Source organism: Neolamprologus multifasciatus, chromosome 19 (genome assembly GCF_963576455.1).
Source record: "Neolamprologus multifasciatus chromosome 19, fNeoMul1.2, whole genome shotgun sequence".
NCBI classification, from domain to species: domain Eukaryota; kingdom Metazoa; phylum Chordata; class Actinopteri; order Cichliformes; family Cichlidae; genus Neolamprologus; species Neolamprologus multifasciatus.
Window position 1 is genome coordinate 4,290,625 of NC_140457.1, and position 12,318 is coordinate 4,302,942.

The 12,318-nt window shown below is 39.7% G+C and overlaps 1 protein-coding gene and 1 long non-coding RNA gene across 2 annotated transcripts in view; one reads left to right on the plus strand and one right to left on the minus strand.

Moving 5' to 3' along the window:
- The window catches only part of LOC146495751 (uncharacterized), a 146,001-nt gene that overhangs the window by 43,790 nt on the left and 89,893 nt on the right, over window positions 1-12,318 (plus strand). The window lies entirely within an intron of this gene.
- Window positions 1-12,318, minus strand: part of sntg2 (syntrophin, gamma 2) — a 103,992-nt gene that overhangs the window by 39,575 nt on the left and 52,099 nt on the right. The window contains exon 9 of the mRNA XM_085143785.1: window positions 10,668-10,792. Within this exon, the coding sequence (XP_084999911.1) occupies window positions 10,668-10,792 (125 nt within the window). The remainder of the gene's footprint in view (window positions 1-10,667; window positions 10,793-12,318) is intronic.

The following is a 12,318-nucleotide window of genomic DNA, read 5'->3' on the forward strand; positions in this document are numbered from 1 at the left end:
CTGCAGTTAAGGTTGAGAAAGCCACCAATCACAAACCATTTACAGAGTAAAGTGAGAATATTAACAGTAAAAATTTGCTTCACGTGTCCCTTCATTTCCTTTCTTTTATTTAGGCCTGTATTTAAAACCTCTTGTGTTACTTTGGAGTGGCTTGCAGTCAAGGCCACTCTTTTACAAATTAAGTTTCCCTGTCGATGGGGTTCTGATGAGATCATCTGAGGGGAATCGCGCTCATCAGCAGAATGCAAAGCTTTGACACTTAATTTCAGTGCATTCGCACGATGCTGATACTTTTAGCTTCGGAGATGGTTGCCAAGGAAAAACGGTTATATGAGATGGTTAAGCAATGTTAGGCACTGCAGTGGAGAATCTACAACATTAGAAAGAAGGGATAAAAAATGAATTTTTGAGAAGTGTTGAGCAGCAGCAGGATGATGCTGTTAAGGTACGTGAGATGAAGGCTGATAAACAGAAACAATAAAAGGCTTCCAACGCACAGTGTGAAGAGGGAAATCTTCTTAGACAGCTCCTAAACCAAACACTCCATCCTCACGCACAGACAGAGCAGCTACTCGAGGTTAGATTATACAAAGTCAGCATTCCTAACAAATCCTCTGAGCATGACTGTTATACTGTATCTGCAACAGGCTTGTTAAAATCTTATGTTCCGCTGCCTGTGTACTGACCCAGTGACTCTCCAGGGGTGATTTTAGCTGGACTGGAATGTCGTTTTTTTGATTTAACAAGGGTGCAAATTCTTTCTGTCCCAGTGCCTGACCCAAATTTTCCTTGTGTTGTGGTTTGTGCAACTGTGAAGCATCACTAATGGATATTCAGAAAGTCTTTGTTTTTCGAGCAAGCATTGCCAAATGCATCTAGTTGCATTTCAGTGAGTACTGCATGGATAAATGAGCAGCTGATGAGCTCACCTTAAAAATAAATAAATAAAACGGTGTATCAATTAGATCTCTTTCAAGTGACGTAAAACTTTAGAGGCCATGCAGCACAAGGGCAGATGCGAGAGAGAAAGGGCAGTGAATGAGTTGAAAATGCAGAGCTTAATCAAAGGAACGGACAGCTGGCGGCTCAATGTAGGGAGAACAGCGCTGTCAGGAGGAGCTGCTAAAGCCCTTCCACCTTCACTGAGCAGAACAAAAAAAATCCTTGCTGAGAGATGGGATCTAGGGAGAGTGTTTTTTTTTCATACATCTGCGCCATTCCCAGCGGCACAAATTATTGTGTCTTGCCTGCTGACTAGGCAGTAATAAATCCACTGAGACAGAGCATGGACATATCACCCAGTCAACACGCAAGATAACACGAAGAATATACAGGAAGAAACTGTTTTTAGGGGGAATCAAGCCATTAGTTTCAATATAGTACAAGTGGCAGAGAGAGGGGAAATGTGCCATGGCTACTGATTAGTGAAGCAGGGAAATGAGCAGGCTTTGGGGCATTTCGTTCTCGGCATAATGAATGAGAAAAAACTTGTTTGCTTTTGATTTCTTACCAAGAAATGCATAGATGTGAGTGCAACTTTGAATCCATGACACTGATCAAACACCCAGCTTGAATCATTAAAGTGCAATATAATATTCCTTTAATTAAAGTTGTGATTTTCACGAAATTAAACCCCCATTTTTGTCCCAGTTTAATTCCCACAACTTACCAGTCAATATGTTTAGTGGTCATTTAGCTACATAGTCATCTTCTTGGTAGTAGCGTGCAGGCATGAAATCCATGGCAATTTTATCTAATTAAAAGTAGCCTTACTTTTCGCTGGTGTGCCCCTATATTAAAAGTGTAAATTGCACAAAACGGTGAGCATATAAGTTGAAAGTATGCTGGGAACACATTCATCTCTTTGGACTGAAAATACATGAAAACTTTAACTTGGTGCATGTTTTTTCTGCTGGATTTACTTTCACTGAACAACTGGAGCCCATCCATTTGTTTAATAGTAGCTTTGCAATATGTTAAAGACAAGGTTATGTACTCAGTGTCAGGTGCATGCATTACAGTGTTGCATGGGTAAGACGGTGGTCTAGTGCATCCTTTTTATTATGAACTTCTGAACCTTGGAGAAACTTTGTGTCCAGTAGTGATATCTTTTATTTCCAATGTGCAAAAAGACGCCGTCCCAGCGTGGTTGCTGGAAATCCCTCTCACAGAAATGATCATTAAGCTTCAGTTCACCTGAGTGACCTTTCATTCCCTTTTGGAAACTACAAAGAAGAAGCTTAGCCAAAAAAATGAATGACAAACAGTGAGCAGTTGCGCCTCCACCACGAGGTCTTGCTTTCCCTGTACAGACACACGATTAACTGTTTCTGCATTGATTAGCAAGTAGCAGTGAGCACCAGCACCCATGAGTGCACTGTTTGCACAAGCTCGTGCTGTTCTTATGGTTGTCTGCTGCACAACACCAGGAAGCTGTGCCAGATAATCTTGCATTAACTTTCTATCTGACTGACTCTTTTATATGTAAGTGTAAGGGAAAAAACTGCAGCTGTAATTACCTGTATGTCTGTGAAGGTTCTCAGTCATCCAGGTCATCGTAGTCTAAGGAGCTTGCAAAGAAAAGCGTCTGGACTTCTTTAAGTTGCTTGAACACGTTTCACCTCTCATCCGAGAAGCTTCTTCAGTTCAGAAGAAGCTTCTCATCCTCCTTCAGTCTTCTCGGATGAGAGGTGAAACGTCTTCAAGCAACTTAAAGACTTACCTTGTCAAATGGTGCTGTGTCATCAGGATCTTAAACGATTCTCTACACACAAACTACACATCTTTGCATCAGTGGCACTCAATTGCACCTGTATTTAGCTTCTGAGCCCCTAAAGCAGGTTTGCACACTGCTTGGCATCTTTTCTTTGGAAAATAAACACTTATGTCATGTAAGGAATTAAAAGGGACAACGCATGCAAATTTTCTAAATATCATAAAACACTGTAATATTTGTTACTGCCTTTATTTCTGTGATGTTTCTGAGTACCTTCTCAAGAACTGTTTGCAAACCTATTAAGTGCACTTGCATCACACTGGCCAAGGATGAAACTTTGATGCATAACACTTTGAGTAAATAATTGCTTGCTTTTAGAATTTTTTAAAAAGCCCAGCTGTTAACACAAGTGTGGCTGACAAAGCCCTGCTAATATGCAAGGCCTCCTCCCTTTCAAATGTATCCGTTTTTATAGCTTAAACAAAAGGCTGATAATACGCCATTACGTCTCGATGAGGGACATCTCTGACACCTCGGTATTACTGAAAAAATGTTTGCAAAAAGAAAGAAACAAGGCCTGCTCTTCTTCTTTGCTTTTAGTTTTGTTTTAAAACATTTTGTTAAGAGTAGAATTAGATTTAGCATTTGAGAGTAAAACTTTTGGAAAAAGTATCTGGCATACCAACTGGAAGCATACAGCATGTACTAACAAGGACCACTAGAGCATTGTTTAAACTTTCAGATACAAATACACCGCAGTGCGCAGAGTCCACATCAACTTTAAATGAGACCATGACTCAACACCTTTCCATCAACACTAATGGAAAATCCTCATGCTCCAAGTGGGAATGAGATATTAGAAAAGCTTTACAGAAATCATCTCAGGACCTACTCTTACATTACAGGATATATGCATGTAACTAAGTAAAAATATAATAAGGATAATATTAAATATGCTATCCCCATCCAGGTCTGTGTGAGCCAAACTGAAAAATGAGTGCTGCACCTTATTATTCATTTAATCAAATGTTAATTTTCTGATAATTAATTCAGCTTTTAATTTGGGGATTTGGATATTTGTTTTTTCAGGCTTGGACACCTGACATTTCTCTCGCTTACAGCAGTGATTAACACGCTTCATTGTTGTGAATTTGGCAGCTTTTTCGCAGTTTTTATTGACTCCTCATACACCTACCAAAAAAAAAAAACCAGCCTAACAAAAACCCCCAAAACAAATAGAAAAACCGAATGGACACAGCTGCTTTGTGATTGGAAGTCTTGCTCTTCTGCAAGAACTCATGTTAGCAAGTGGAGAACACCTCTCTCTGTACTGTAGCTGTTGGTTACAAGATGTTCTTTGAGCAATGATTGGCTCCAACACATTATGCTCATAGTTACACAACTTTTAGTTAAGCACAGACCAACCTTGTTTGGATGACCTGCACTTCATTCTGCACAATGAAACGTGTACATCTAAATAAAAAAAAAATATACATTTATGAGCGGTAGAAGGCTCAGAGAGTCAGAAATAAGAGGGAGCCTAGATCTGAACAAAGCATTCTTAGTCTCATTGAAAGCTTTTTACTGATGTTTGACAGTTTTTCTTTTGGGCAAAGTTTATTCTGATTTCTGACGTCAATAAAACTCAAAAACTGGTTATCAGAGTGACTTGCCAAGTTAGAAATTCACCTTGAATCAGATTTTTGATTCAAAGACATGAATGACCTATCAGTGCATTTTCATATGCAAGTGTTAATCCTGTGTGCATCTGTCAGCTGAATGAAGACGGCCACAATAGCAGCCTGGCCAGTTAACGTTTAATATAAGAATACGAGGAATGTTTAATAGTCAATCTGTAGCTGATGGCACTGTTCTCTTAGATGGAATAAAAACAATAAGTAACCATTAAAAAAAATTATATAATGGGTCGCCTGGCCAGTGAGAACTGGCTGACTTTAACATCCTGATCCTACGGAGCCCCGCAGGGGACATGGGAGAAAAAAAAAATTAAGATGGACTTTTGCGAGATCTCGCAAAACAAACTCGGGATCTCGCAAAAGTTTTAGCCGCATTCTCGCTAACGGGAGGTCGAGACCTACTACAGCCGGGAGGAACACCGCTTTCCCGGCACATCGTGCCTCGACCTCCCGGTCGGCTTCGAGCCAGCGTCCGAAGAATGCGGCTAAAATGTTTGCGAGATCTCGCAAAAGTCCGTCTTCATTTTTTTTCCTCCCATGTCCCCTGCGGGGCTCCGTATGATCCAGACTGGTGCTCAGTCTTTTATTATTTATCATCGACTGGAGTTTGGCAACGAGGCACAAACTATCCAGTCAAAATGACCTCAGAGACCTCGCATACTAACCCCCCAATAAAACAAACAGTGTAAACAAAATGCGAACGCAACTAAGCACAAAGCTAAACGAACTCAAATCAAACCCCCGTCAGCTCTCTGCTGTTGAATGCGTTTTATTCCATGGCCATGATAATTACTGAGAGGAACAAACGATTAACATAAAAAACAGCAATATGCATGTTTATCGTTGTAAATGTGTGTAAATGAATAAGTGAGGTGGATATTATAAGCATGGCTGTGGCCCTCGCGTCCACACTGATCCGATCTATATTTGTGCTTTCTAACAGACCCACATTTTTTCAGTGCAAACTCTGATATTGACCTGCTCACTGCCTGCAGGGTTCCCTATTGACTGGACTCTGGTATTTCAGATTCAGCATCAGGTTATTACATTCAATGTGACCAAGCTCCAAATCTTCTCAATACATTTCTTTGGTCCTACTTACCAATCATTGGACTGCTGATTGGACTGAGCATTTGACAGATTTAGTATTGCAGGACTGTTGCTTCATCCAAATATGAAATTTAGGAGTAAAGGGTAACTCCAGACGCATCGCCTCCTGCTGCGAACTGTGCCGCAGATTCTGTACTTTGGACTGATCAAGCGATACTTCAATAAAGAATATATTTAATAAGGATATCTTGAAGTTACAAAAATATTTTTTACTCTGAAATGTCAAATTTTCTTTCATCCTTAAGATTTTTTACAGACTTTGAAGCCACAGCATCAAACTGATTCGCCAAATCTTAGATGCAACATTTACAGTGTAAATATGAAAGCGTCCTCATTCCTTTAAATTAATTCATTATAATATTTGTTATGTCTTTGACAAAATAATTCTCCATTTCTGGTGTATACCACAAATGAACTTTCTCTGGAGTGTTTAAACTCACCTTAGGAAAAAGAGCTTGGTCATTCACAGGGAGCCCAGAGACTTCCCACCAGCGCAGATGGATGAATTGATTTTTTTTAAACATCTGTCTCCTTTAATACTGTAATGCATTGATCTCAATATACAGTGCCCGGCCAAAAAAAAGTCATACACAAGACTACTTTGGTGGACCGCCTTTAGCTTTGATAAAGGCGAGCATTCACCGTAGCATTGTTTATAATAAGCTTATGCAATCCCAGAAAGTCGATTCTGCTCATCTGGATGCAGCGTTTTCAGTGGGGGGGGGGGAAGTATTTCCTCACTCATCTAAGTGACTTACACAGTCTCAGCTGACTGCAGGTTTCCCCAGCCTTATAAACAATACACATGCATAACAATCCAAAGCAGCGCCGCTGCATAACAATGAGCATTGAGATCACTTTCATCGTTGTTGATATGCAAACTGCCGTGACCATTAATCAATGTCCATGAGTACAGACAATTGGGAAATGGCTGCAATCACTGCACTGAAAGATGTACTCTTAGAGAGGCTTGTTCCTTTTTACATAAATGGCCTCCTTGACTCGCCTCTCCAATGTCAGATTTATTTCAGTTTGAGTTTGTTGCATTTTTCTTTTGCCGAGTAGTTTTTAAGTATTGATAATGATTGGAGAGTTGAACCACTGAGTAAAGTCTTCAGCAGCACATCCTAAAGATTGCCACTGAGGTTACAGTTTGGACTGTGGTGGGCGTGTGTAAAACAAAAAAACAACTTGTCCTCCCGGAATGTCACAGTTGGAGCCTGATGATGAAATCTGCCATGAATCTATGCCATCAGCAAGCAAAAAACTGCTGATCTTCAGTCAGGAGTCAGGTGACCTAATTTTTTTTAGTGTTGCTGAACTCGGACTTGACCAACAGCAGCAACTCCAGATCCTAACAATGCCCCCACAGGTTTGTGGGTACTCGGCATGATAGCTGGTGTGGCTCTAACACGAGGAGGAGCGGCACCTTTTCTAGAGCTTCATACTGGCTTACAATATAAAAGGATGGATTAGATGAGCGTTACTACATAGGTCATGGATGAAATCTTATTTGGTTAGAAGTAGGGATGCAACAATACCAATTTTTTCAAACCGATACGATACCGATACTTGGATCTGAGTACTTGCCGATACAGAGTACAAAAACCGATACTTCTACCACCCACACACACACAAATGCAATGAATTGGAAGAAAGGTTTTATTTTATTCTCTGCCGATAATAAATAATATCTTAATAAAAATGACCACAAAAAAATTTCAAGTGAAAAATAAGCACTTCTGTTAAATTATTGCAGAGTCTCCACATTGTAATTTAACAAAATATCACTGAACTATTGGGCACTGTCTCGAGCTTTCAGAATAATAAATAAACACTTCTGTTTGGAATAAAATAAATACAAATTAGGTTTGAGAATAAAATAAACTTTTAAATTGTTGCAGAGTGTCCATATTGTAAACAAACAAACAAAATAATGAAAGTATTTGGCATTGACGAACGAACTCCTCATCAGTCCACTGTGCCGTTAAACCGAGGACTGACATCGCGCACACACTGCTTGTCTTTACCTCTTTAGAAGTTTTGGCACCATTATCTCCCTGATGTGTGGGCGGCTGGGAATTTCATATCACAGCTCGAGTATGCTGAGAAGAATCCTATGTTTTCCACGACTGGCATTGGCTGGTCATCCAGAGCGATAAAATGAGTCAGAGCCTCTGTTATTTTAACTGCCTGTGGATTTTCTCTTGACATTTTTCATCGCTTTTCCAAAACCTGACTTAAAGTTGGCTGTTCCACACTGCTGACATTTTGTTTAGCCTAGCTACAGCAGCCTCCAGTTTCTCTTTTTTTATCTGGAGCTGCCAGTCTCACTCGCCTATCCCTGTGCCTGTTTGATGATGTCCCCCTAGTGGCCAATCTAAAAAACTACAACAAAAATGACAAGCCACCCTCTGATTAATGAAATAAGTTGGTATCGGTTAACTTTTACGAGTATGAGTACACACACATTTTACAGTATCGGCCCCGATACCAGTATCGGTATCGGTGCATCCCTAGTTAGAACTAATTATGAACTGTAGTTTAGACTCACAGTAGTTAGTCATCTAAATTATTTCACTTCTGTAATAAAGTAAGGTTTACACATTTAAATATGAACTTTTTTGGTGCTAATGGAGACGACCTTGAGTTCATCTGTTAGGATGAGTAAAAAAAACAAATTTGTTGGAAACCACTGAGTTAGTAACTTGACAGGACATTAGAGACTATTTAGATCAATGTTCAGTAAGTAATTTAGGAAAATTTAAACACTTAATTCCAGCTTTCCAACTGTGTGTGCTACTTTTCAATATACAGTCGTCCATATCGAGTGCTTCCGTTACTACTTCAGCGTGCTTTTGTTTTCCAGTGCAGGATTTTTTTTTCTTCTTAAATTATGTGAGAATCAGCCCAGCTGAAGTTTTGTTAAACTATGTACTGACCACTTCCTGTAACACGGGAGAACATGAGGGAAGGAAAAACCACTGTGTAGCACTTTTATACAATTTTCTTATCACTCGCTGCTGCCTACGGCTTGAAACGACATAATAACCAATGCGGAGTCCAATAAACAAGTTTAATAAACATTTTTAATTAACTGAGCAGAGCAGAGTCCCATCATTTACTTATCGTTAAGTACCTGCAATTTCTGAATTCTGCAGTTTGACACACCCTGTGGGGACTAGTGCTCAGTACAATGATAAGGAAAATGGACTAAGGTAAATAATTTCCAATTTGAAAGAAAAGCCATTTAAATGGAAGAAATTAGAGGTTTTATTAAGCTTCCTGTTTCTGAAAAAGGTAACTAATAGTTGTTTAGAGCTCAAGCACCTAAACTCGTGGTACCAGTTTGTATCTGCATTTTCTACAGCAGCTCATTTCTTATCAATATCTCTAATAATCACTTTAACAGTCATTTTATTCTTTAAATAGACAACTATGTCTTGTTCAAGCTTATAGAATCTGCTGTTTTTACCTAACACAAAAAAGGGCTGTGAATATTTTATTTGTGATTTGACACAATGTTACACTAATATACTAATTGATATATTGCTTGATAAATTGATATAGATGCTATATTGATTTGAAATAGAATTTTGTATGGGAAGTTTCAAATTATTTATAGCTTACAAGCTGCAAATAATATGGATATCTGCATATGATGCATGCAAATATTCAGACTCTGCTGTGGCTAAAGCTAGTTAATTACCTTACATGGGTGATGACCTCCAGTTTGCAATGTGGAGGTTTGCATTTGAGTGAAATGCAAATTGGCACCTCCAAATCTATGGTCATGATTTTCAGGCAGTAAAAGGTGGTAAAGGCATCCTGGGCTGGGACCAAGTTTCTGCCCCAAGTGGACGAGTTCAAGTATCTTGTTCATGAGTGAGGGACTGAGGGAGGGGGAGACTGACAGATGGATTGGTGCAGCGATGCAGATGTTGTACCGGCCTGCATGTTGAGAAGAGAATTCGGCATTAAACCGAAGCTGTTGATTTACCGGTGCATCCATGTTCCATCATCTACAGCCACACGCTGTGGGTAGTGACCGAACAAAATGATATCATGGATACAAGCGGAGGAAAAAAGGATCTTGGACTGTCTGGGCTTTTCTTTAGACACAGTGTTGAGCTCTATGCCAGAGGAGGGGCTCAGACGAGGGGATACTTCTGCATGCTGAAAGGATCCAGTTAAGATGGTTCGGGCATCTGACCAGAATGCTTTCCGGATGCCTCTATGTAAGGTGCTTCAGACATGTCCTGCTGAGGGGAGGCCCCGGGGCGGACACAGGACACACCGCAGAGATTGTGTCACTCGGATGGCATAATAATATCTCGGCGTCCCACAAGAATAGGTGGAGTAGGTTGGCTTGGAGAGGTGGAGGTTTGGCATCTCTGCTTAGATTGCTGTCCCCGTGACTGGGACTGCGATGAGCAGCAGAAAATGCAAATTGCACCGATCACTTTACACAAATAGGGGACACAATCAAAAAAGTCTCTCATATTAACAATGGATTTATGGTAGATACCTGAAATTACCTAATTACTGTGAAGATGCTAATGATAATTCTCCCCCAGTGCAGAAATATTCTACATATATGAGAGGAGATGGCTCCAAAAACAGAAACCCAAATAAATCAGTGCTTCATATGACAGAAAACACAAAGAAACACAAAGAGAAAGAAATGGTTGCTACACACAGGGCAAAAAATCAATGCATTTCAGCAGTTTATACAAGCCTGCCATTTGGGATCTATAGGTTATAACTGTCAAATGTGAAACAATATCAAACAACAGGCCTCGTAGGTTTATTTTGTACTACAGTTTCGAAATGACTGAAAAGCCTGATTGAAAAAGCCTGTGGAAAAAAACCCGTTGTGAAATTACATTGCACAAGAAAATCAATACAAAAAAGGACGGGTATAATAATCAAAAGCATTTACAAGTCCGACCAGTGTTCTCTCAGTCGCGCCTTCTGAGCCACAGCCTCGTCGCTGCGGTGACCTTTTAAGCCGTTTATGCCTGTGCATAGATATTGGCATTAACATCGTCCCGCTTAAATGAAAAGTGCTTGCTAAGCCAACAACTGCGCTCAGTGAACTGTGCGCCTTGGAGGTGAATTATATCATGCTGGATTACCCTTACCTTAATTTATCTTTGCCAGCTTTGTATCTGGAGACTCTGGCCATCAACAAGGGCAGGGAGACGGCATCCAGCCAGCGCTTCTCATACTTTGGTTCATTAGCTGAGGGCGAAGGGGGTGATGGAGCCTGCGTGGAATACATGAACGATGCGTGAGCTTTCTGCTTCTGTTGACCAAATTATTTCGATTACTGATGGATGATACACAAGCACCATTTACATGCAAAAGAATTCCCTCAACCAGGGCTAATCAGCTATTTTTGTCTGAAGTTCTCACTGTCTGCTTACTCCAAGCATGTCTGAACTTCGATATACTGAAGTTATAGACTCCAGCTGTTTTCTTAAACTATTTGTATGTTTTTTTTTTTCTTTCCAAATCAAACCCAATTATTCAATGTAAGTGGTGCAAGTATATCTGGTGCCCCAGATATTAACAGAAATCTCCTCTGTAATCAGGGAAATCACCTCCTGCTGCAGTTACCATGATGAAAATAATCAATAACCTGTGTATTGACTCTACATGTAAACTACATGCACAGTGAGTAAGTTTAGAATAACTGTACTGAAACTAAAAAAATCACTCAGCAGAACCTAAAAATGTCCATATTTTGCTAATGGAGTAAATAATGCACTCTCACATCTGTAATGAAATCACGTTCTGACTTCAGCACGCATCATAAATCCTTCCCTTCAGTTCTGAAACTGAATAAATCAGTTAGAAAAACCTTTCATTTATTTCAAAATATTCACTTTTAAATTATTTTGTTATGAGTACAGCAATTATGTTTGTGGTCAATGATTTTGTGCAACACTAAGCAGGTGTTAGCATCAATTTAAAGAGAACAGGAGCCTCCACAGTGTTTGTATAGGCCAACAGATACGTGGAAGATGGCAAACTATTTTTAACTTGCTGCTTAAACACTTTTACGGAGCGGGGTGTCATGCCAAACTCTTCTTTATCAAATCTTCTTTGGCATTTAGCACGATTAAACCACATGATGTAATCAGTCTTGGTTGAGTTCTTGCTGACTGGATTCTGGACTTTCTAACAGGCCACACATGTGAGAGTATAAATACTCATGTTTGGTCTCTTCGGTGCCTGGAGAGGAAATGACAAGTTTAAAAAAAAGTTTCTCTTCAGTTTCAAGGAAAGCAACAAACTTTGTGCACTCAGACCTTGATTCAGAGAGACCACGGCGTTACAGGAAACTAACAAAGAGTGCCTTGTAGTTGGGTTTTAAAAAATGGTTTGTAACTAAACCAAAAACTGTTCCTGGAAAAGAATCTTTGTCCAGTTGTATTGATCTGCAGCAGAGCATGACTCCAGACAACAAAGGAACATGGCACAGTCTGATAAAACTAAACAAACCAGGTATAAAATCTGAAGAGTTAAAGCTTTGTTTCATTTAGGAACAGAGCAAACAGGACAAACACACACTCTACTAATCAGGCTACAGACAACGTTTAGATAAATCAGGTAACAGCCAGTCTTTGGTGTCTAAAAAGAAGCTGGAGTAGATTAAGTATGTTTCTATTATCATCTTATTAGCAGTCACCTGGGAAACGGTCTTCCCAGTGTGCCCAGATAAATACTGATTACAGCTGTGTTAATGGAAATGTGCAGCATCGTTTACAAGAGAGAGAAGTTACAAAA